A 27,356-nucleotide genomic window follows, 5' to 3' on the forward strand; every position below is an offset into this window, starting at 1 on the left:
TTTAAGTCCACTAACAGTTTTTGATGGTTGTCCATTTACGGTTTCCTAGTTTTTCCATTTTAGGCACTGTGTCTCTGTGGTTTGGCATCATTACCTTGCACAAAACTCTATGACAGAGCAAGTGATGTGACCATGTTTCTGACATTGAAAACAAATTGCAGGACTGTCATGGCTATAATTGTGTGAGAAGAACAATTCTGAATCTTAATTACGTGATGTGGAAGTTGGTTGCCTGATTTGCTCTGTGGCCAAGTACCTTACTATTGCACTCTGGAAGTCAGCATGTTTCCATGCTGATAGGGCTAGCCTTTTATTAAAGTAAGCCATGAAACTTCGTGATGGGTTTTCCAGTGCTTTCCTGCCTCTCTGAAATACTCCTTTCAAAGAAATATTTGATAGCCAAAAGGCCTGAATAGATAGCCGCAAGGCCTGAATATGCAAGTTCTTTGTCAGGTATGTAATGTGTGACTCAGTCCCTTTGACACTGTGTCAGCATATTATTGCTTGCCATGTTTGTTTGTACATACAATGCCACCGACATTGCTTGACTTCAGCCATTGGATGAGAACCAGTGTATCCAACATGGCAAGACTGTTGACTGACTGATGCAAACTTTATAGCAAAATGTAATGTGCTCTCTGATGCTCTCAGCCAATAATGTGTTAAATATGTTAACTCACAGTTCTCAAAAAAACAGTTGTGGTGTGATTATCAATAGAAGCAAATAAAAGTCTGGCCAGAATGCAAACCAAGTCGAGTCCAATATGCAAGCAGAATTCATAGTAGAGTAGATGGCCAGGGTCTAACAAGTGTAGTGGGACATCTCTACTGACCCATGTGCTACTCTTGGTGAAAGCTTGTAGCTGGGCACACTACCGGTAATACAGACAAGCAGGTCTGTCATTGTCCTTGATACTGCAGTCATTGTCATACACAAGACTTGGGTTGTAAAATCATGAAGGCATGATGAGTAAAATAATCCTGGTAAAAATCCCTTGAGATTGTCGGCTCTCAGGAGGGATGCTGTCCAATCAGTGCATTATTATACTCCACTAGAAACGCCGTCTTCACCAAAAGAATGACTGTGTTTTAATAATGTATTATTTCTGCTTTTATTATTATTATTATTATTATTATTCTTTATATTCTCAGACGTTATGTCTGGTCAAAAATGGAAAGTGACGTGGACCTTGATCAAGCGTGACTTCCTTTTAACTGTACAGTATATGTTACATTGCATTTAGGAACTTTTGGGTAATTGAACATGTATCAATAATTACAGATTTCGAATATAATAGAGGGAAACATTCCACGTGGGAAAAATATATCTAAAAACAAAGATGATGTGACTTACCAAACGAAAGTGCTGGCAGGTCGATAGACACACAAACATACACACAAAATTCAAGCTTTCGCAACCAACGGTTGCTTCGTCAGGAAAGAGGGAAGGAGAGGGAAGGACGAAAGGATGTGGGTTTTAAGGGAGAGGGTAAGGAGTCATTCCAATCCTGGGAGCGGAAAGACTTACCTTAGGGGGAAAAAAGGACAGGTATACACTCGCACACACACACATATGCATCCGCACATACACAGACACAAGCAGACATCTTGTGTCTGTGTATGTGCGGATGGATATGTGTGTGTGGCGAGTGTATATCTGTCCTTTTTTCCCCCTAAGGTAAGTCTTTCCGCTCCCGGGATTGGAATGACTCCTTACCCTCTCCTTAAAACCCACATCCTTTCGTCTTTCCCTCTCCTTCCCTCTTTCCTGACGAAGCAACTGTTGGTTGCGAAAGCTTGAATTTTGTGTGTATGTTTGTGTGTCTATCGACCTGCCAGCACTTTCGTTTGGTAAGTCACATCATCTTTGTTTTTAGATATAATTACAGATTTCTGTAGTTGTATATATATGACTCCTGTAGTTGATAGCGTAATTGGTATAATGTCAACTTTATCCTGACGCCACATGTCCTCGACTTCCTCAGCCAGTTGGATGTATTTTTCAATTTTTTCTCCTGTTTTCTTCTGTATATTTGTTGTATTGGGTATGGATATTTCGATTAGTTATGTTAATTTCTTCTTTTTATTGGTGAGTATGATGTCAGGTTTGTTATGTGGTGTTGTTTTATCTGTTATAATGGTTCTGTTCCAGTATAATTTGTATTCATCATTCTCCAGCACATTTTGTGGTGCATACTTGTATGTGGGAACGTGTTGTTTTATTAGTTTATGTTGTATGGCAAGTTGTTGATGTATTATTTTTGCTAGATTGTCATGTCTTCTGGGGTATTCTGTATTTGCTAGTGTTGTACATCCGCTTGTGATGTGATCTACTGTTTCTATTCGTTGTTTGCAAAGTCTGCATTTATCTGTTGTGGTATTGGGATCTTTAATAATATGCTTGCTGTAATATCTGGTGTTTATTGTTTGATCCTGTATTATTATTATTATTATTATTATTATTATTATTATTTTAATTGGTATTAATGTACGTGTGAGCACACTGCCCATGAAAGGTAGAGACAGGAGCTTGAATCAGTTTTGCATGCTATCTTAACTTGTCACACTTAATTTTTAGGGACTGTGTGTTTCATAGTAAAATCTTTTGTATTGTGTACGGTGTGTGTCAAGAGTAATTCTAATGATCTGTTTGTGACTTGTGAGCTCCCTTGCTTGCTGCTAGTGTTAGTACGTAATCATTAGATTCAGGGACCGGTGATATCAAAGTGGCATCTTATCTGCCGTATTGCTTGTTGTAAGTTGAAAATAATTCACATCAATGCTTTTTATTCCTTTATTGTTTGATAATGATCTAGATCATGCCATCCATCCCTGCTTCATACTTCCATCCAGTTTCATTCTTGATTATTTTAGGGTAAATCAACATTCAAAGTACTAAGTAATGCAGGTGTTTGCTTCATAAATCTCATTCCAACATTCTCCCCATAAGTTTCCAAAAGGTGAGGTGAGCTTTGACTGTTTTGTGCTTGGTACTGATTGCACAGTACAGTAACTGGTATGCTCCATACTATTCAAGTGTGTAACTACCCGAAATGTGTTCAAATTTATAGGCTTTATTGTACCAGGGTCCACCTCTATCCATATCCAGTTTATTCATCAAATCAAGAGAAAGTGGGAACACTAACTGTAATCTAATGAAAGTGTTTAAGTTCAAATTATTCAATATTTATTTAGGTGCATGTAAAATATGCTAAATCTCACTCATAGTACCTCCCATTCATTGTACACAGAAACATCAGGCTTTACGCAATACAGTTACTAATTGCTCACGTGTTGGACAAAGGATTGCAGATGGCAAAAGGTTCATTGCATGGCTTGATTACTCATATATTTCACAGAATAACTGGTCTGATAATCCTTTGGAAGAGGTGGTGACACACAGGAGAAATTAATAATACATTACTGGCAATAAGCTGGCTAGCAGCCTTCATCTTCTCCACGTTGGTGGCCACATAAAGGAACCACCATGAAAATCATATCAATTTGAACCATGATTGATCACGAAGGATCTCTCACAATCCCAACAAAATCAAGAAAGGGATTGATTGTAATTACTTGGTATCTACAAGCCAGACAACATACAAAAACACCTCGTATAACGTGTTGCAATTGACAAAAGAATTTCAGTAAGTTTTAAAATAATCCATGAAAAGAGCTCTAAACATGATATTAGATTGGGGTTTTAATCAGTTTAAGCTAGCAGAGAAACTGTGGGGGATCTACATGGTATAAATGACTTGAAATACTCTATAATGCCAAGTGAACTCTCTCAAAGAGGAATTTACATATGGAAATCACTGGGTAAGTTAGAAAGCACTATTGAAATAATTTAAATTTTGGGAAGAGCATTGGGGGATGATTTAACTGACCTGAATTACACGAGACTCTGTCTAGCACCACATGCAGTCACACAACAAAGGTAACTTGGTTTAAATGCAAAAATTTTAATAATGAAATGTTAGGGGAACCAGAAAGTAGTGTCATTTTTTTACATTGAATTTAAACAGATTAGATAAATTATCAACAAACTTTTATTTTTAATCAATGATGTAATTATCCCCATTATTAACAACCTATTGCCATATAGTTTGCAAATTGTCAGTGCCAGATCGATAAAAATAAGTGGGTTTTTGAGCAAAATATGTGGAGATGGAATCTCCAGTGAGCAAGCAGTCAATAAACATTTCTGTATTGTTTTGCTGAAGCAATAAGTTGCATGTGATGGACCAGGTACCTTTTTTTGTCTTTAACAATCTGCAGCAAATGTTCATGGATGGTAAACCATGGTTGGCTAAAAGTGGTTGACAGTTCCTCAGTTGTTTGACATGGATTTAATTCCACTTCTGCCTTTAAATTGTCATTGTCTGCAGTTGTTGGTCTGCCTGATAGATATGAGTCAGAAAGATCTAAATTACTAGATTTGAACTTTGAGAACCTTCGGCATTTACAAGTATTTATTGCGCGTGGATGAACTTCACAAATGTTTTGGTAACAACTCTTTTGGGACTCAAAAAGTAAACGATGCCAGATGTGTACCTCTTCTGGTATTTTAGTGGACATTTCACCATAAATTACAAAATAGTATTTCATTATATATGAGTAAACAAGTCACTCTAACCTTGAAATATCCTTGAAACAACTTAGAAGTACACAATGACCTGGTAAATGTCAAAACAGATATCGAAACAGGCAGAAATGACACTACTTGCCAGTCCCGTAGTAGCAGAACTGTTGTAAAAACGTAAGTTAAATAGATGTATCGAGTGTGAAGCACTACAGGTCTACTTGGGACTACCAGACATCACAGACCCCACGTGGCCATACATGGTTGCAGTCGCAAACACTCATTCTGTGGATTAAAAATTGTAAAACACCGAAAAATAATGCAGAAATAGTGATTAAGCCAATTTAAAATGGAAAGGATTATAAAATCATTGACTGCACCTATCTAACTTCACATTGTTACATTATCACTCGTGCCTTGACCAAGCCTGAAGGTAATATTTGTTTGTCACATATCAAAGCTACTTGATCTGCTAAGTATGAAATTGAGTAGAAATGAATAGTGTGTAAATGATTTTCATGCTTGACAGTTTATTTGACCAAGCCTGAAGGTAATATTTGTTTGTCACATATCAAAGCTACTTGATCTGCTATGTATGAAATTGAGTAGAAATGAATAGTGTGTAAATGATTTTCATGCTTGACAGTTTATTTGACCAAGCCTGAAGGTAATATTTGTTTGTCACATATCAAAGCTACTTGATCTGCTATGTATGAAATTGAGTAGAAATGAATAGTGTGTAAATGATTTTCATGCTTGACAGTTTATTTTTAATAAGAGAGGAGATGTGTGACGACCATATCGGTTTTAACTTTATTAAATTTTTCTGTATATATGTAGGTTTGCTGTTGCACTTGAAGATGCTGTCGGAAGTGTGTTCAAGGCATCATTCAAAATGGCACTTTTCCATGGGTTATGGACTTGGCTCATCCATAATTTATTTGAAGTCACAGTTGTGTATATACCAACTGGTGAGTACATTTTAGTTAGTTTAATAATCTTTTATAAACACAAAAAAGTATTCTGCATTACAGTTCCTAGTTAAGTCACTTTTTAGATTCGTGTCTGTAAATATTAAATAGTGCAGTAACTTGATTACTAAACTTTTATTTCAGTAATAGCAACAATATTAGGAGCTGTGCCTTTTCTGGGAACCTATTGGGCATCTATACCAGCAATTTTTGATCTCTGGTTCAATCAAGGACGCCAAATCAGTGCAGTACTGATGTTAGTGTGTGAAATGTTGGTTACTAGTGTGGTTGATTCAGCAATATATCAGGAGATAACAGGGTAAGTTAACAGAGTGCTGTTTAATCTATAACTACAGATGATAAGTTTCACATATAAGAAACAAGACTAGCAACTGTAATGGTAAGGAATCGTTCATATCTCTCCTCTCCAACTATAAAAATTACTTGGAAAATCAGATGAAGTAATTAATTGTGTCCATGCTGGCTAAGTTCAGGAACCATGACTGTCTTTATTTGTATTTTTCTACTAGCAGGCACATTTATTTATTTTTGTTTTAATTTAATATGTTGCAACGCATTTCGAGCATTTTTTGCTTGTTATTATTTGTTTGTGGGTACAGATGTTACTTCAAGGTAAAATATCTTAGTCTAAATTAACCTAGAACTGTTTTGTTTTCTCTTCTGATGATGAAGTATTTGGGGAGAGGAGCTGGCAGTGGGTGCCTGGAAATCATTATCCAGTACTGTCTTTTGTGCTGGCAGTATTGTAATTGGTACCACAGCCTCTGCAGTATTCTCATACTTTTGCATCAGCTGTTACGACATGATGATCATACTTTTTATGTCACTTGTTCACTTATATTATTATAATTAATATTATTATAAATAATATTATTATAATTTTAACATCCCAAAGCTTGCATCTGCACGACTACTGGCTTTTTCCTGCGTTACTCACAACACTTACAGTCTGATAGTATTTTGTTTCACACTGCCACATCTTAAATCTATAGTATTAGGATTGGTTTGAGGCTATTGAAGAATTCTGTTATCTCATTAAGGATATTACCACCATTTTTCTTCCATGACCTACATTCTTTTACTTTTTCTGATTTTGTGCAAAATTTCAAGATTGTGTTTGGTTTTCAAAGGGTGGTCTGTGTCATTAGTCTGTTGCTACTGCTGATTTATTACATTTTTATAGTCCGTTGCAGTCTGTATGTTCTTTAAATCAAGTTCTGAAATTTCCATCTGTTTGGTCTGTATAATATTTGTAGCATTGGCTGCTGGTAATCGTATAAATGCCAGAGGCATCAAGACCTGTATCTGACAGTTTCATATTGTGGCTTAAGTCCCCTACATAAGTTACTGGTGGTGCAGTAGCTGACTTTTACATTTATTTATTTACCTATTTACATTTTCTTTGCATGGAGCCAGTACCATGATGGCTTTTTCAAATGTCAGGCATAGTAACATGACAAAAATTATATTTAAAAGATATGTTACATACGACAGTACAGTGTGTTTCAAAAAGAACTTAACAACTTTGAAAATTCGTATAAATTAGTTCATAGTACGTACAGAGGTGATTGTATTTTTCAATTTTTTCTCCTGTTTTCTTCTGTATATTTGTTGTATTGGGTATGGATATTTCGATTAGTTATGTTAATTTCTTCTTTTTATTGGTGAGTATGATGTCAGGTTTGTTATGTGGTGTTGTTTTATCTGTTATAATGGTTCTGTTCCAGTATAATTTGTATTCATCATTCTCCAGCACATTTTGTGGTGCATACTTGTATGTGGGAACGTGTTGTTTTATTAGTTTATGTTGTATGGCAAGTTGTTGATGTATTATTTTTGCTAGATTGTCATGTCTTCTGGGGTATTCTGTATTTGCTAGTGTTGTACATCCGCTTGTGATGTGATCTACTGTTTCTATTCGTTGTTTGCAAAGTCTGCATTTATCTGTTGTGGTATTGGGATCTTTAATAATATGCTTGCTGTAATATCTGGTGTTTATTGTTTGATCCTGTATTGTAATCATAAATCCTTCCGTCTCACTGTATATTTGTAGGGAAATACAAGTTTTGTCTCGTGCAGTTCGCTAGTGCCGAATCGCACCATAACGAGCACTAATGGCAGTTGCTTTAAGGCTACCTTCACTGTGCCCAAGTGTGCAACCTGTGTGTTTTGGTTTGAAGAATCGAAGTCGGGAACAACAGTTCAGCATAATTTCTGTACCAAGTACGCAAAGAATCCTCCTGGTAGGCCTACAGATTGAATGGCATAAATGTTCTATAGAAACAGGGTGCTTGGTAAGACTTGGGAAATCATCAGGTCATCCAAGCACATCAGACAACATTGTGGAGCAAGTGAGACAATGTTTTGTCAACAGCCCTACGAAATCAACCCAGCGTGCATCTCACAAACTGATTGGCATGTGTTGAGAAACCGTTTGCATTTGAAACCGTACAGATTGATGATCGTACAAGCAATAAAAGACACTGATAAAATTGCTCGCAAGAACTTTCATGTGTGCAGATATGTTAAATCGATTACAAGAGGGTGAACATTTCTTGGACAAAATCATCTTTTCTGACAAGTCGACTTTTCACTTAAGTGGCAAGGTTAACACACATAACTGTATGACTTGGGCCAGTGAAAATCCATATCAAACATTGCAACAAGTTCGTGATAGCCCTGAACTGAAAGTTTTTTGTGCATTGAGCAAGAACAAAGTGTACAGCTCCTTTTTCTTCCATGCGAGAACCGTCAATGGGATAGTGTACTTGGATATGTTACAACAATTTTTGATGCCACAAATCGATGAAGGTGACCAAGAACAAAATGTTTACTTCATGCAAGATGGTGCACCACCCCACTAACTGCCTGATGCTCAGGATTTTCTCAGTGACGGCTTTCCAGGTCAATGGATTGGCTGTGATGCACCAATTGATGGCCCCACATTCCCTATACATGACACCACTCGATTGTATTTATTTATTTTTTAAATGGGGTTTGATCAAGGATATCATGTTTGTACTTCCTGTGCTGGCTTCTCCACCCGAACTTAGAGCAAGAATTTATGTTGCCACTGAGCAAGCTACACCTGCAATGCTACAGCAAGTTTGGGAAGAAATTGACTTCCAGTGGGATCAGTGCAGGATAACCAACAGAAGCCACATACATCATCTTTAGCATAAGGTAAAAAATTTTGATGTGTTTCCCTACAAAGCAACACTAAACTCAGCTCTATATCTTCCTTCAATAAAGTTACATGAATTTTGAAAGTTGTAAAGTCCTTTTTGAAACACCCTGTAGATGCATCTTAAAGCTATTTTATGCATTTAATATTTTATGTCTGATGTGCTATTGGTTCATGTTGCAAGCAGTGTCTTAGAATTCATTGTGTTTGTTAAACCAAATCAGACCATTTTTATATGGGCTCCTGTCTGTAATTTTTAATTTTGTTCTTTTCCTATGTTAGTTATATTTTGTTCTGGTGTTGTGCTCATGTACATAGCTGCACTTGACAACTTCAGCTCATTGGCTCACAAAAATTTAAGTAATTTAAATATGTATGAAGAATATACTGTTAAGTAATTTTGCTGTGCTGACTAGGAACTATCTTGGAGATCTGAATAAGGAGGTATAAGCCACTACTGACTTTTCAAAATACAAAATTAATGTGGTTAGTCCACTAGATTTTCATCAACATGCACACCTAGAAATTTTTAGCTGCCTTTTCCTGTTCCCAAGATGTTGCATGCATTATATACGTTGGGGTGATGAGAACTGCGTGTTTTAAATGCCAGTAATTAAGGTTTAGTGACATTTACCATGAAGCCCTGGTTGTTGAAGTATTTTGCTAATTCTTTTACACCACTAGTAGCGAAAGATTCTAGTTTCTTATATTCTCTACCATAGAATAACATTGAGATATCATCTGCATAGCTTACAATGTTCGAATTAATAGTTTGTACAATGTCAGTAATATATATGAGGAAGCGAAAGGGACCAAGGATTGAGTTCTGAGGTACATCTTGTACTACTGTTTCATCAATATATTGAAAGCTTATAATTTTTTCATCTAATTTGTGTGGCCATTTAGTACATTGCTTACGATTCAACAAGTGTGTTGCTATAAAATGATAGGTTGACATGTATATGATATGACTTCACCCTTAGTAAGCTATGGTTTATTGTGTCAGCTGCCTTTGTCAGGTTTGAAAATGTACTTGCAGTTTACATCCTCTGGTCAAACAGACAGTACACTTCATATAAGAATTGTGTAACTGCTGTGGTTGTGCTTAGCCCTTTTCTAAAGTCATGTTAGGAATTTATAAATACAGTGTTTTGTGGTATAGGCACTAAGCTGAGACAGGATAGTACATTCTAATATCTTACTAAGGTTGGGATTAGTGATCTTGGTCCATAGTTAGACACATCTTCCTTACTTCTCATTTTAAGCTCTGGTTTCACAACACTCATTTTTAGAATGGATGAATGCATGTTTTCTCCGATGCTGCAGTTAATCAAGTAGGTAAGAGGTTTTGAAATTTCTTTTATGAACATCTTAGTAATTGCATTGCATAAACCATCCCATCCAATTGAATTTTTTTTCTTTAGTTTGTGTGTTACCTTGCCAACTTCCTGCTCCTCCACCTCCATAAATTCAAAATCAGTACACTGAGTGAGGTGGCATGGGGTCTCAACCTGTGCATCTACAATTTGTCCATAGTTGTCATGATTTCTAGGCAAAAGTTATAGTCCTACAGGAACCCCTGCTAAAATTACGGAATTTGCTGTTTGATTTATTTTAGTAATTTGACAACACAGTGTTTTTCATTGCATCATTTTGTAAATCAGTATTGTTTCAGAAGTAATGCAATACCCTTTCATCATCTATTTAGCACAGACTATGTAATATACAAAAACTCTTCTCATCTACAGTGGTGCCTCGCTAATTCAACTACTGCGTGTGCATAAACTTGTACGTATGTTGTGATTTGCTGTACTAATGTTTATGCTGTGAGGTCATTGTTGAGTGCAAAACAATTGAGTAGCATTTAAAGTAACTCTCTCATTTCTTTTAGTTCGTTTCGGACTTAAATATTTATTTTTCAAGTGTTACAATTAGGCTTCAAACTGAGGTATTTGTTGTGTGTGTGTGTGTGTGTGTGTGTGTGTGTGTGTGTGTGTGTGTGTGCGTGTGTGTGTGTGTGTGTGCGAGCGCGTGCGCGCAGGTGTGCCTGTGACTGTGCATGATATATAGAGCAACCCCCCACCCCAATTCTATTGTCTTCTTTTCAAACTTGGCATCTCTGTATCTATAATAATTGTTAAATGGTCAGAGTTACTTGAAATATTACAATCATTTCGTACACTGAGTGGTACCAAGTACATCATCTGGGACCTTTGCAATATCTGTCAACTAAATCCCAGGATGCTTTACTTATATTATCAAAGTGCTCTATTGCTGTGTTTTAAATCTGTTTTCTAAAGTTAGTAATTTCAGTTTTAAAAAATCTATAGAGTAGTAGTTTTATAAAGCAAGCTGAGATTGTAAATAGTCTGCCTGAGTCTAATCAGACTTGGTGAGAGCTTCGGTCTAGGATTACTTTCATTTTGGCAATGCTCAACTGCCTTTTGGATGATAATAATAATAATAATGTCATAACAGGGGGGGGGGGGGGGGGACAGAAAAAAAAAAACACTCTGTCTTTAGGCCACGAGTGGCCTATCGGGACCATCCGACCACCGTGTCATCCTCAGAGGAGGATGTTGATAGGAGGGGCATGGGGTCAGCACAACGCTCTCCCGGTCGTCATGATGGTATTCTTGACCGAAGCCGCTACTAGTCGGTTGAGTAGCCCCCCAATTGGCATCACGAGGCTGAGTGCACCCCGAAAAATGGCAACAGTGCATGGTAGCCTGGATGGTCACCCATCCAAGTGCCAACCACGCCCGACATCGCTTAACTTCGGTGATCTCACGGGAACCGGTGTATTCACTGCGGCAAGGCCATTGCCAACAGAGGTGAAAGAATTTATTCTATTTGTCATCAGACCTTTTCGTCTGGTATATAGAATCCCATTTCTCCTCTGCTAGTTTATATTTAAAGGCATTAATATTTGATCATCTCAGAGTTTGCTTCTGCAGAACAACATTTGTTATTTTCTGCACAGCTGAATTTATGTACTCTTATTACCTAACAAAAGTGATCAGATTGATGAAGATGTAGGTGCTATAACTTACCTGATCTAAAACATTTCTGCTGATTATAGCATAATCTATTCTAGTGGAGCATGTGTCACCCACTGTCTGTGCTTACAGCCTATATTTAAAAGATTATACGAGTCTAATACATCAGTGACCTTCAAATCTACTGTACTATTATAGGGTTCCAGCTCGTTGAAAAACAGGGAAAACTAGGGGATTTTTTATTCTGGGAAACTTGGAGGAAACTCAATAGATTTTTTTGTGTTTTGCCTAAACTTCATGGAACTGGCATGGTACCTAATTTGATTTTGGACAGAGGCATTTACTTGACTTCTGCTGGGCTTGATACATTGCTACCCTCACCATTCGCCCTCAGTTCAGTGCTGTGCGACTAGCCTCCATCTGTGTTTTGGCATCCCCCAACCCCTTCCCTCATTCAGTCTAGTGCAGTGCCCAACCACATAGCACGACCGGGATGAACCCAAACAAGTTTTGTGGTGGTTTATTGTTGTTGATGTGAAATGACATGAGCGACTGTTGCTGCCACCTGGCTGTGCTCTCCTACATTTTTGTTGTCCATGGTTTTGTGCATTTGTGATGCAGTGAGACCAGTAAGAATCTGTGAAGAACATTTGGTATGGTTTACATTTACAACAGTTCAGATGTAAGTATTACTTTATTAGCTAATGCAATGTGATCACAAAGACATGAGCTCTTAGGGGAATTTGTGGCCTGTTCAAATCTATTTATTTTGAACCAGGGATGCTAGGGCATGATAGGTTTGCATACAGTTCATTGTTTTGGATATATACCGAAAACTTATTGTTGTACACATTGCATTGTGTATGAATAAGATTGATTATGGATTTTCAGTGATAGGTGTAAAATAGTGTAACCCCTGCAGTGCCACCTGCCACCTCTGGATGCAATCAGCTGATTGTCAATGCTGACGATGGAAAGGCCAATGCTGATGGTTCCTCCGATTTGTTATCTGCTCTGGAATATAAAATTACTTATTTTAGTGAAGAAAAACAGTATGTCTAATTAGCAAATAATCTGTTGTGGTGCAGCCATAAAATGCATCTTGCAGTTGTGGTGTGGCCCAGCAACCACATCCTACCCCAAGGCATTCGCATCAAGCACCTGCTGCAGGGACATATAGATGACGACCAATGGTGCCAGATTAACATTCAGAGGGATGCCTTGACGAAGCCAGAGATCCATTTGTGTCTGTTGGCGTCAATGAGACACCAATCTTCTGGAGACATTGGCACTCATTAATCTTCTATTGGATGTATTCCCAGTAGTAACATTGCCTCCAAAATGCAGACTGAAAATTTAAAAGTGAATTATAGCATTGTGTTCAGGCCCCAGCTGTTTTTCCCCAAACAACGACAGGATATTGTTGCTCCCTGTGACACGCATGTGATTGATTTTGTCGGTTTGTTATGTTTATGGGAAAGTGCATTGTGCCAGGTTTCAAGCAAGTATGGCACTCTATTGTTTTGGAGAAAAAGTGTTGCTAAAGATTTAATTGAAGGATTTGAGGCAGTTGCATCCCAGTCCAAGATAAATCTGAAAAAGTAAGTTGTTCAATTGTCCATGGATGGCCCCAATGTTAATGAGGCATTCCTAAGAGGACTAAAAAGCAAGCTCAGAGTCAAGGGTGATCCACCATATGCAATTTTGGGACATGTGGCTTATACACAGTGCATGACAACTTTGACAAGTTGTACGATCATTGGTTGGAAACTTGTTCAGTTTCTGAGAGCTTTATATAATCTTCTAGCTCAGTGCCCACTGCTTATACCTTCTAAATTTAAACTTTTCATGCTAATTCAGGCCATGTAAGCATGGTCTTTTTTGAATGTACTTCTAAACAAAAAGTGATTCTGGTAGTTGGAGGCCAAAGTTTTTGTTAATCACGACTTTTGAATTCTTGTGGAGATATTTCTGGAGCAACTTTCATCCCCTAACAAATACTTCTTTATATCTAACCGAGAAGTGAAATACCAATTTTCATCATAAATCTGACTTAAATTTTTTTTGTAACATAATGTTTTCTTAAAAATTTTCACCCCTTATTGCCCTCTCTTAGGGGTTGAATTTTGTGTTTCTAACCAAGAAGTCAACTCTGTTTCACCCCCTTAGGGGCCGAGTTTCATCTCTAACCCAGAAGCGAAACACCAATTTACAAAGATGTGCTTTCAGAATAAAATATTTTCATAAAACATTTCACTCCTCATTTCACCCTTTAGGGGTTGGATTTCCAAAAACAGTGACATGCATATGTTTTATTTCTAGCAGAGAAGCCAAATACAAATTTTCATAGATTAAGCCTCAAAAATGCTTGCACAATGAAATATTTCCATATAAACTTTCGTCCCTATAGGGGTTGAATCTCCAAAAATGCTGAAATACATATTTCTTTCTCTCTGACTGAGAACCCAGATACCAAAATTCAAAGGTCTAGCTTGAAAATTGCCGTAATAGCAACATTTTTAAAAAAAAAAAGAAAGAAAATGCCTTTTTAAACAATGCTTACAGTATAAGATCCACATGTTGTCAAAATTTTAAATTTCTGCCCTTAGTGGTTTGGGTTGAGTGATTATGAGTCTGTCAGTCAATCAGGACATTGTCTTTTATATACAGAGATTTAAAATTTTCCGTCATGCCAAGGTGATGTCAACAATATTACAAGCACTTCTGTTTCCTCATGGAAGTTTTGCTCCATTTGGTGGGTTGAAAATAAAATGATGTCCATCTGTGATCAGCAAATATTAACTGCTGTTTGAAAATGGGTAAAGGACGTAGAAAGGGTAAAGAAAGAACAGTAGGAGGTAAAACGAAAAGCTAACATCACTACTGCAATTCCTAAGAGTCATAGCTACTGAATAGTGTCTCATGATACTTGAGGGAATTGAGTCTTTGAGGGACAATATGCTGATAGCTCATCTCATCATTTGAGACTATGGCTGCCCAGGTTGATTCGTTTCTGACTAAATGATTCCTTAGCTTCTTTCCTCTATGCATCCCTCCAGTCTATAATCAGAGAGCTAATGAGAAAATTTGTTAAACAAGAAGTTTGTAGAAACAGATTAGCTTTAGAATATATCTTAAGGGCAACATAAATCAGTCGCTACCTCAGTAAGTGGACATCAGGTTCAGAACCAAAAACGCACTGTGTCAGTGTGATACATCAGAATAGATATCTTGGCGTTTGAAAAAGATATCTTGGCATTCTGGAATGAGTGCCTTACATTTATGAACTGTATGATTTTCAAAATTCTGGATCAATTGCACCTAGCATATTTCTGTATGAAGGGCATATTTAGACTCAGAAGTGGGAATTAACGCTGACCATGAGAAGAGATTGTTAGGCATAGCATTGACACATTTAACTACCTTGAACTGATTTGGTTGTACTGAGGCTCATGCCATTGCCCTCCAGTTCCAAAATCTAACAGACATCAGACCAGTAAAGAAAATCCTCAAAGAATTTGATGAGTATTGTGTTCCCATCAATAAATTCTGGTTGATGGTCATCGGGGTGAAAAGTGGACCTGAAAATGTGAAGACATTTATCTTTGCATGAAGTCTCCTCCATGGCAACACCAGCCTTGAAAGAGGTTTCTTTGTCAACTTCATTATGGTGAAAAATTTGACTGAAGCCTCCCTCATAATCATTTGTACTGTTCACAATGTGCTCTAAGTTGTTGGGGATGCTGGATTTCTATCACAATGCAGTTAATACAGAACTTCGGAAATGCACATGGTTGGTACAATCAAACACTAGCAGAGAATAGGCAACTGGGAAATCCTTTAAAGAAAATGAAAGGAAGGAGAAAGTAAATAGGGAAGAGCTAAGAGTGCTTCAAAGCACGAAAACAAAACTCATTTTGAAGAAGTAGTTCTATTACTAAAAAATTTCTGTTTGTGACCTCACTTAATGTTCATGTATGTGTCCTTATCAGACTAGTCTATTGCTATTCCCTGCATATCATTTTGTTCAAATTGTATTTGAATAAGTGTATTTTGTTATTGAAATAAACAATGCTCTTTATTTTTATGTCTGTGTACTCCAAACAGCTGAGTATTCTGAATGTCTTGTGGCTACATAACTTTGACAAGTGACTTTTGTAACACATCAAAAGAACATGGCCACTCAGCGACAGCCATTAATGACAACCTGCAGATACTACACATTGTCGGCAAAGGAAAGATATTAAATCTCCTTTGAAGAGCTCAAAATTTACATTCATAGCCCCAAGTCATCACGCCTAATTCTGAAAGAACAAGTTTATATAATTTGCCATCAACCATTCTGTATGTTATAACTGGCATAACAATTTCATTTTCATAATTTGTAATATCTGTTTTATGTCTTATGTGTAACATATCTTTACCTCTTAGACCGAAGTCTTTGGACCATAACCTCTTTGTAAACACTTTGGATGTTGCAAGTGCATGTGCTTCTGAAGTTACTAACATCTCAAGTGCCACGTTGTATCAAAGACATAATAAGGAAATACCAATAGTTACCATGGCTAATAATGTACAGTTGAAGCATGTGCACGAATAATGCTGTATGGCACACTTTGCAGTTGTTCGGAAATTGATAAAAACTGTTAGTTCCAGGGAATTAATACGATATAATAATGTAATAGCAGATATGTATTGTTTGTGCATACAGACTGTGGAAAATATTAATTTCTGGTTTTTAAAATCGCGCTAAGCACAGATTTTTCGAAAATAAATAAGTTTTAAAATGGAATAGGACTGTATGGCAATGGATATACAGCATTATTCCAGATCAGCCAGTGCTCTGCTGTAATTATAAGGTCTCTAGAATCCAAAATTAGTAAGTAAGATATTTAAAACAAGATTCTAAATAATATTTATTGTAAACTGAATTGCTTGATCTTAAAAAAAAAAATACAACATTAGTTTATCAAGTTTAGGCTCAAATCTAGTACATTATAGTCAATTGTCACACTGCAGGTTTTCATAAAACTGCCTGTATTTTGGTTCCATAAATTTCGTCATGTCCAATAGATCCCTTTTCTTCTCCTTATGAACTCTCAGTGTCCCGTTATAGAGCAACCGGAATTCAGAAGGCAATGGACAATTTTTTACTTGATGTTCACAACCATGCTTTACAATACAGTGTCTTTCCCATGGGTGAAGCACATTGTGGGTACGGCGCACGCTTAAACCTCGAGGATCATCACTACACAGCTTCAACCAAGGCGGCTTCTTCAAAAGCAACTCGATGGATCCTATGTCCTTGAAGTCTTCCATCATCATCTCGTGAATGGTCAGTTTTGAAGGATCGACAAAGGCCTCAGCAATGGCGTGCTTCCATTCTGAAGGAACCATAACTTTTGACACTTTCTTTCTTTTCTCGATGACTGAAAAATCCCTGTCACAAGGTAGGAAACTGTGACCCGAACATAAAAACTTCTGATGTATTTCTGTAAAGTACTTGCAGCTGATCAGATAGAAATAAAGCGCTAAAACTCTCCAGTTGTTGATCTGCCCGACACAGCGGTCAGACCAAACAATCGGTTTTCATTCCATACCATCTTCAAGCGTATTATAATTGTGCGTCACAAATTTAAGCAGACACGAAACTATTTCGGCTGAACCTCTCCTTGCGGTGGATTCATCCCATAAATTTACGGTGATGTTTCCAGTACAACGTCATGAATCGTGAAATTATATGACGACAGCTGTCTCTGGTAGAACACTGTAGAATAAGTCAATGTAGGACAAAGTAAAACCTGTTGTAGGTCAACACATATAACATGTATATTTCCAGAATGAGATTTTCACTCTGCAGCGGAGTGTGCGCTGATATGAAACTTCCTGGCAGATCAAAATTGTGTGCCCGACCAAGACTCGAACTCGGGACCTTTGCCTTTTGCGGGCAAGTGCTCTACCATCTGAGCTACCGAAGCACGACTCACGCCTGGTACTCACAGCTTTACTTCTGCCAGTATCTCATCTCCTACCTTCCAAACTTTACAGAAGCTCTCCTGCAGGAGCTTCTGTCATCTCTTGCAGGAGAGCTTCTGTAAAGTTTGGAAGGTAGGAGACGAGCTACTGGCAGAAGTAAAGCTGTGACTACCGGGCGTCAGTCGTGCTTCGGTAGCTAAGATGGTAGAGCACTTGCCCGCGAAAGTCAAAGGTCCCGAGTTCGAGTCTCGGTCGGGCACACAGTTTTAATCTGCTAGGAAGTTTCATATCAGCGCACACTCCGCTGCAGAGTGAAAATCTCATTCTGGAAACATCCCCCAGGCTGCGGCTAAGCCATGTCTCCGCAGTATCCTTTCTTTCAGGAGTGCTAGTTCTGCAAGGTTCACAGGAGAGCTTCTGTAAAGTTTGGAAGGTAGGAGACGAGCTACTGGTAGAAGTAAAGCTGTGACTACCGGGCGTGAGTCGTGCTTCGGTAGCTAAGATGGTAGAGCACTTGCCCGCGAAAGGCAAAGGTCCCGAGTTCGAGTCTCGGTCGGGCACACAGTTTTAATCTGCCAGGAAGTTTCATAACATGTATATTGTTATTCCTCTTAGCCATTTCCGTATTGTTTTTTAGGGCTTTGTATGCTTGGTCTGCCCTTGAATGATGCAACTGACTCTCAATTTCGATCTTGTGCAGTTCTATTTCGTCTGAAGCTGCACTCATTTTGTTAAACAACAAATCGCACAGTCTGCAAGTATCTGATCTAGGTGTTCTGAAATGCAGATTAAAATTGTTTGAAACACCCTTTGATAGTATGACCTACTTATTGACTTATCAGGAAACTTTTTGGTAAACAACCGATACATTCTACAGAGGTTGAGATCGGGGTGCAGACATTCTTTTGAGGATTTATTCCTGCTGTGATGGCTCATCTGCTTTGGTAAACTCGATATGTGTTGCCGAATAAGAGCCCTGTCATCATTTGATATGGCATGTGGCCTATTGCAATGTTTTCCTCTACCGTCTTTAGGAGTGGTTATTCCACCTTTTACTTTACGTTGCAGAGTCTGCTTTCGTTGCTGGCTGATGGAGAATATGTCAAGCAATGTTTTTTGACACACTTCTTTTGAGTAAACTTTGTATTTGAAAGTAGCTTGTTTCCGTGAAGTATCATCTGTCTTACCTCTCTTGCGCCTGGCTGGCACACCTATTTCCATGGATTTTATTAAGTATATGGACTGCTCACCATATGTTAAGGCATGATATTCTTCGTACAGCTTTAACTTCATTTCCAGGTTTATGTCCTTGCATCCTTTTGAGCACACTTCTGCATTGCATACACGATCCTGAATCACGAAAACAATCACTTTTACTACCTCTTATTCAATTAGATTATCAAATTTCACATTCTCTTTTAATAATATAGCATTACTCAGACTGAATATTCTATTTTTTCGCCAATGATAACTACAGAACTGTAGTTAATTTCATTCACGTCACATACTTTTACTGTAATGTTTTCAGAAGATACACATAACATGTCATTAGAGCCATGTACTCTACAGGGCACGTTGCCGCTTTACAGGACACATATGCTTCTCTGAAGACATACACCTTTTACAAAACCCATACAGCCTTATTCCACTCACCTGTGTTGGAGGCTGTTTCACAGGAACTACCTTTCCTTTTCGTGATTTATGTTACAGTCCACCATCATGAAGCCTTTTCCTCTTAATATCCTGCCAACTACCTATGTTAATTTTCCTTTTCCGTGCATTATTTGCACGTTTCAAACCACTTGCGGTAAGCGTCACCTTGCTGCACTCCGCCATTGTTGTAACATACAGCATTGTTCGCGCAGAGCCACGAAAACTGTGCGCGTCTCGTCGCTGTTTAGTGCTGCCGTCGGACGGTGAACGTGTCAATTATAACAGCAGGCGATGCAGACTGGCGTATACAGCATTATTCCACGCGATTATACGAAATGTCAAAATGTGCCATACAGCGTTATTCGTGCGCACGCTTCAGTTGATATGTACTAAATTGAAAGTTTTTTTCTAAAAAATGTAATGTGGAAATAACATGGACATTCCAGTTATACATAAGAACTATAATATCATCAGCACATGTTGCATAGTCACTTCTACATGTGTCAGTTGTGTCTATTTCGTCATCATCACAGTATTTGACAATGTTATGAAAAGGATAGATTGCAACTCGCCATATAGTGGAGATGTTGAGTCGCAGACAGGTATAACAAAAAGGTTACTAAACATGTAAGCTTTCAGCCAGACTGCTACTTCTGAAATAAACACACACAAACACACACACACACACACACACACACACACACACACTCGAAGAATGTCAGGTATTTAAAAAATATTTATCAGGTGAAAAAATCATTACAGTGACTTGTTACGATAAGACAATACAAGCAATCTCTGATTCTGTTGCCAAGTTACACACAAAATTTCATTATATCTTCAACACTATATTTTTTTATAACACTACAACTTTCACCTTTCATGGCCACCTTCGAGTGGGAGCCAGATCAGGGAGTATGGAGGTTGTTCAAGAACAGTTACCATCTTTGGCACCACAAATTGGTGCACACAGATAGTGCAGCGCAGTGTGCACGGGCGCTGTCTTGGAGCAGCATCCTTTTTCCAATCCTGTGCAACTCTGGCTGAACCCACTGCATATGCTGTAGTAATCAGTTCAAAATGGACTGCTGAAGTGCAGCATTCATTGTTTGACCTGCAGGAACAAATACATTGTTGTCGAAGAAGGCGATCAACAGTGTTTCTGTATTGGATATTTGCAGACAGCTCACATCCCCCCCCCCCAAATCCCGGGAAGACAGTGAACACCATGACATCAATTGCCATTTCGATTCCGTATAGAACTGGTAGCAGCAAGTCTCAATTCCTGTGATGACGGTTTTCAGAAGTAATGGATCCTGGTCACACGTGGAAAGGAAATGAAATCACCAGCAGTTTCCTTCCGTTTTGCTTTCTACTCATCTGTGAGCTTGTGCGGCACAAATCAGGAACAGATCTTCCGCTTACCCAAATCGTTGTGGACAATGGTGTGCACCGTGACCTTGTTGATGTCCAAATCCTCCGCAATCAATCTGAGAGTTGGTCGCCAATCTTGTGCCAGCATTTGTCACACTTTCTCGATCTTTTCTGGGGTTCTGCTTGTCGATGGCTGACCTGAACATGGATCATCGTCAGTTGTTTCCTTCTCTTCACAGAAGCATTTAAGCCATTAATAAACACATTTTCTGCTCACTACTTCCCTCCTGTACACCTGTACCAACATTTCATGTGTCTCCATTGCAGTCTTCCACAGTTTGTAGCAGAACTTCATGTTTACACATTGCTCCATTGTGCTGTGACACTTCGTCTCACACTATGTCCTGTTGTTGGTCACAGTCTTTTTTTACAGCCAGTCACATGCAGTACATGCTGTGTATTGATGCTCCTCTAGTCTCTGAAGACCCAAGCACATGCGCGAAATTTCTATTCAGATATGACACCATTCACCGAACTTTTTAGACACACCACATATATTGCTCTTACTGTACATGGATAATGCAATTGTTTAATCGTATTTCTCTGCAGTGCTATCTTTAGTTAAAATGAAACTTAATTACTAGTGATCTTTTGTGCTATTTATAGGCACTTGTTTTTAATCAGTGTAAATATTTAAAAATTAATGTATATAATTGCAATTGCAGGACGGGGCACCCATATTTAACAGGTCTCTCAGTGGCAGGTGGAATTTTTTTGATGGGAGTGGAGGGTGCTATTGTGGGACCCATCCTGTTATGTGGCGTGTTCCTTGCAATTAATATGTCAAGTACGCTAATGAATGAAGCGTCAAGTTCTGATACCCGCCTTTCTGAACATCTGTGCCACATTACTGACATTAGTTCAATCAGTCATATAAGAAGGTAATTTATGTTCTCTTGAATGGAACGCACCCAAATAGCCAGTATAACAAGTAAAACCAACTAAAATTTATTTATATGATATGTATTTGTTAATTCTGTTTTTATTATTATTATTATCATTATTATTACTTTTGTTTTTGTTGATGTTGTTTATTACTACTATTACTACTACTATGAAGCTGAGAAACGTCTATTTGGCATTGTAAATGCTCCCTTTTTATTTCAGCAAAACTCAGTGATGCAGTGTACTTGCCACGTGTTGAAGTAGAATACAGCAACCAAGGTGAGTAGTTCAGTTGACTCATTGCAAATTTTCAATTTTTTTTATTACTTTAACATTGTGTTCATTTCACACATGGGGGTTTCTATCATGAGTCAGCTTCAGAATCTTGGGTTTGTGACCACATTATTGTGTAAAGTATTCCACTCTTTTTGCCATTGTTGTATGTGATCTTCTATTAATTAGTTTTGTTGTGTATGTCTGATAAAGGACTTAGTCCGGAAGTTGAATAATACCTAATTGTATTTTTCATTGTGCCTGTTACCTGTCAACAACTTCTGTATAGTGAATTGTTGTTGATCCTTTCCTTTATGTTGCTACTCCATGACATATTTTCCATTGTTTGATTTCACTCTAAAATCAGATATATTAATATTTCTTCTGCACCTTATTATAAATTGGAAAATGCATTATAAAACTCATTACTTGTGACTGAATGAATGTTGGAATTGACTCTTTATTGAGAGTTACTTTTATTTGAATATTATTGGGAAATATTTTGAATGAGGAGGAGGTTGCTGCCATGGCATCATGCTACTCTTATGATGTCCTGCAGTGATTAAGAATTAATCAGGCAAGCAGCCTGCCAACATGGACTGACTGATTGTTGTTACGGGCTTACAGCATCCCAACTATCAATAGTATCATATCTACAGACCAATAGAGATATAAAGGCTGCTCCCGGGACCGTAGCTGCAAACATCAACATGATATGTGGACTCATTTTATCTGCTGTAAGGCATAGGTATCACAAAAATAGCCCAACACCATGAAAGCTGTCTCGTAATTCAAATCAAAATTACTGTCCATAAGGGATCTAATTTACATAACTGTACTCCATCTTTGATTTAATGTTGACTCATGAAAGAAAATGATGATAACAGTAGACAGGTTCATATCACATTTGTGATTTATGTTTTTATTCAGTGCAAAACTTTTAATGCATAGTGAAGCTAAACAAGAATAAATTTAGTATATTTTGACTATTCTTCCCCAAAAATATATGGAAATTTTGGTGCAAACTCAGTAAATTCATAATTTATATTGTCCCTTTGACTGCTTTAGATTTGTTAACACACACTGCTTCTTCTGTCCCCAGGTGCTCTAGAAATATTTTAGCAACCTGCCTCTCTTTCCACCAGGTGCTCTAGACATATTTGTCTGTGCCAATTTGTGAATGAATACCTTTGTGCTCTAGATGTATTAGAATGTTGTAGACATTATTAGAATGCTTTAGACGTGTTAGAACATTCTGCTGCATGGACACCTGTATTATTGCTCCAAGCACTTAGCAGCTGCTCATCATTGAGCCTGTTCAGTTGGAGTCCCTGGACTTCTGTTGCTGTTTTCAACCTCTTTTAGTTACTGGCTCTTAACCTAAGATTTTATTTGCAACTAAAATAGCATGCTTCTGTACTTTTAGAAGTGAACTGATCTTGAAGATTCTCACTAGACACAGTGAATTTAAGGGAAGTGTGTGGATCTTGACCACTTTCAATGCCACAGGAATTTTTGAGATGAGAAAGACTTATGAAGAAATAAAGGAACCACAGTGTGTTACAGATTACAACTTGAGACTGGGAGCAGTCGAGCTCACTGCCATGCTACAGAGTTCATTTCAGTCAGCTTGGAAGACCATGGAGGGACACAAAATGTTATTTTTTCAAGTAGTGGGCCTGTGCATTTTATATTCTCATAATCACAGCAGAGTAGCAACTTGTGCTACAGAATGGAGCAAAACTGTCAGAAAAATTCATTCAGATAATGTGAATCCTCTACGATTTACTGCGAGGCATTTTAGAAATGTAATTGAGAGTGAACATTCAAAGAAAGGTACCCCAGTGCTCAAGTGCACAGTATGCTTGAAACAAAGAATGCATCAACAAACTAGGCACAAGTGCAGAACATATAAGAAATCACCTAGTGTTGTGCCATGTTTACTGAACACAAAGACTTAGTATCTATGGACAACTGTAGAAGAAGGATGAAATTACATAGCTACTTCTCTAAAATTAATCGAGAACAAAAATACCCTACCTGACAAAAAGTGAAATACTTAGAAGAAATGGTTGGATGCCAATGTAAATTCATACACGTACACACTAGAGGTGGATATGTAAATGATTAAGAGTTACGGTACCAGAGAAGGAAGGCTGCTACTCACCATATAGCGGAGATGCTGAGTCACGATAGTCACAATAAAAAGATTCACACAATTAAAGCTTTCATCCATTAAGGCCTTTGTCAGCAGTAGATCCACATACACACATGCGTGCACGCACGCGCGCGTGCACACGTGCGCACACACACACACACACACACACACACACACACACACACACACACACACACACACAAATGCAACTTGCACACACATCTGCAGTCTCAGTGGTCTCAGCTCTCTGAGACTGCAGATATATGTGTGTGTGTGTGTGTGTGTGTGTGTGTGTGTGTGTGTGTGTGTGTGTGTACTGATGACAAAGACCTTAGATTAGATTAGATTAGATTAGATTAATACTAGTTCCATGGATCATGAATACGATATTTCGTAATGATGTGGAACGAGTCGAATTTTCCAATACATGACATAATTAGGTTAATTTAACAACATACTTAAGTTAATATAACAACTTTATTTTTTGTGTTTTTTGTTTTTCTTTATTTTTATTTTTATTTTTTTTATTTTTTTTAATATTTTTGTTTTTTTTTCTTTTTTTTCTTAATTTATACCTAAAAATTCCTCTATGGAGTAGAAGGAGTTGTCATTCAGAAATTCTTTTAACTTCTTCTTAAATACTTGTTGGTTATCTGTCAGACTTTTGATACTATTTGGTAAGTGACCAAAGACTTTAGTGCCAGTATAATTGACCCCTTTCTGTGCCAAAGTTAGATTTAATCTTGAATAGTGAAGATCGTCCTTTCTCCTAGTATTGTAGTTATGCACACTGCTATTACTTTTGAATTGGGTTTGGTTGTTAATAACAAATTTCATAAGAGAGTATATATACTGAGAAGCTACTGTGAATATCCCTAGATCCTTAAATAAATGTCTGCAGGATGATCTTGGGTGGACTCCAGCTATTATTCTGATTACACGCTTTTGTGCAATAAATACTTTATTCCTCAGTGATGAATTACCCCAAAATATGATGCCATATGAAAGCAATGAGTGAAAATAGGCGTAGTAAGCTAATTTACTAAGAAGTTTATCACCAAAATTTGCAATTACTCTTATTGCATAAGTAGCTGAACTCAAACGTTTCAGCAGATCATCAATGTGTTTCTTCCAATTTAATCTCTCATCAATGGACAAACCTAAAAATTTGGAATATTCTACCTTAGCTATATGCTTCTGATTAAGGTCTATATTTATTAATGGCATCATACCATTCACTGTATGGAACTGTATGTACTGTGTCTTATCAAAATTCAATGAGAGTCCGTTTACAAGGAACCACTTAGTAATTTTCTGAAAGACAGTATTGACAATTTCATCAGTTAATTCTTGTTTCTCAGGTGTGATTACTATACTTGTATCATCAGCGAAGAGAACTAACTTTGCCTCTTCATGAATATAGAATGGCAAGTCATTAATATATAATAAGAACAACAAAGGACCCAAGACTGACCCTTGTGGAACCCCATTCTTGATAGTTCCCCAGTTTGAGGAATGTGCTGATCTTTGCATGTTACGAGAACTACTTATTTCAACTTTCTGCACTCTTCCAGTTAGGTACGAATTAAACCATTTGTGCACTGTCCCACTCATGCCACAATACTTGAGCTTGTCTAATGGCTGAAAGCTTTAATTGTGTGAATCTTTTTATTGTGCCTACCACGACTCAGCATCTCCGCTATATGGTGAGTCGCAACTTTCCTTCTCTGGTATTGTTACATTCCATCCTGGATTTTCCATTGTTTGATTAAGAGTTACTGTTCTCTGTGACAGGTATAAAAAGCCGTCAGAGTGCATCAGTGTTGTACACGTATAGTGTTGTTAACCGGGCATCGTAAGGTATATATGGTGCATGAACAGCATTAGAAGTAGAGGGATCACTAGGAAGGACGCAGGGACGTCCCTTACTCATGTGAGACAGTGTTATCAACACCTGACAGAGTTTGAAAGGGGTGTCATTGTGGCTTTCCATCTGTCCATCTTATCACTATCTAGATTTGTAGAACTTTCACTTATGAGATTTCACTTGTGAGAGTGGCATGAATTTGGACAGCATAAAATGTCCATGCATTGTGTTTACCAATGCATTATGTTTCTGCCACCTTGGACAACCATCATTGATGAGTATAGTAGCAACCTGGGGAGAAGCCCAATTCTTCCAGTGTGTTGGAGAGACACTGCAATGTTACTCCTGGCGTCATTACGTGGGGTCCTTTGGATATGTCTTCAGGTCACAGCAGGTGGTGATTTAGGGAATTCTAACAGCACTAAGATGCATCACGGACATCCTACATCCTAATGTATGTGATCGTATTGCTATGCCATTTTTTCAACCTGACAGTGCTCGTCCACACATGGAACATGCCTCTGTAAGCTGTCCATGTGATGTTGATGTACTCCTACGACCAAAAAGATCCCCAGATCTGTCCCCAACAGAACATATCTGAGACCAGCTCAGGTGTAAACTGTGTCTCAGAGCCACTGTCCAGGATATCAAGGACTAGCTACAACTGTTATGGGCCACCTTGCCTTGAGAAGATACAGTGGCTTTGCAGTACCATTCCCACCTGATCAGTGCATGTGTAGAGGCCAGAGGGGCTACATTGTCATACTGATAAGTAGAATCGCACTACTAAGTTCTTTGTAAATTTGACATTACGTTTTAATAACTGAAAAATTGTCACACACCCTCTCATCCCTTGAAGTTTCATTCCTTTTCCTTTTACCCTTCTGGATGCTCTTTTGTCACTCATTGGAAAATAATGATGTTAGTAATGATATATTTTTAGCCATAACAGTGCCAGTGCAAAGCCTGGATCAATGGAAAGGATGGGAAATATGTACAGAATGTGTTAAAGTTATTTGAACTCTTGAAAGTTCCTGACATTGAAACTCTTTTCCATAAGAATTGCATACAGACTACATATTGTAGATGTTATATTTATTTTTTAGATGACGTACAAAAAATTACAAACATGTTGTACATTGCATCAATGAAGCTAAGTTGCACCTAAATGTCAATTGCCAATGCACAAGTGTTATTTGGAAACAAACAAAAAATGCTCAGAAACCTTGACTCTTCGTTTTAGAAGGTAGCATTAGGAAATTTTTTTGTGCTTTTGTGGTTGGAGAAAATGGTAAACATCCAAAGAATTTTGCAGTACACAGACATCTTCCCTTGAAAGTTTTGTGCAAAAGT

The 27,356-nt window shown here is 37.8% G+C and overlaps 1 protein-coding gene and 1 pseudogene across 1 annotated transcript in view; one reads left to right on the forward strand and one right to left on the reverse strand.

The window, feature by feature from the left end:
- LOC124794802 (transmembrane protein 245) overlaps positions 1-27,356 on the forward strand; it is a 248,886-nt gene that overhangs the window by 203,627 nt on the left and 17,903 nt on the right. Inside the window, exons 11-14 of the mRNA XM_047258459.1 lie at positions 5,426-5,556; positions 5,701-5,875; positions 21,486-21,701; positions 21,928-21,984. Coding sequence (XP_047114415.1) covers positions 5,426-5,556; positions 5,701-5,875; positions 21,486-21,701; positions 21,928-21,940 — 535 coding nt within the window. The 3' untranslated portion in view covers positions 21,941-21,984. The remainder of the gene's footprint in view (positions 1-5,425; positions 5,557-5,700; positions 5,876-21,485; positions 21,702-21,927; positions 21,985-27,356) is intronic.
- LOC124796891 lies at positions 11,471-11,588 on the reverse strand (annotated as a pseudogene).

Source organism: Schistocerca piceifrons, chromosome 4 (assembly GCF_021461385.2).
Source record: "Schistocerca piceifrons isolate TAMUIC-IGC-003096 chromosome 4, iqSchPice1.1, whole genome shotgun sequence".
Classification (NCBI taxonomy): Eukaryota; Metazoa; Arthropoda; class Insecta; order Orthoptera; family Acrididae; genus Schistocerca; species Schistocerca piceifrons.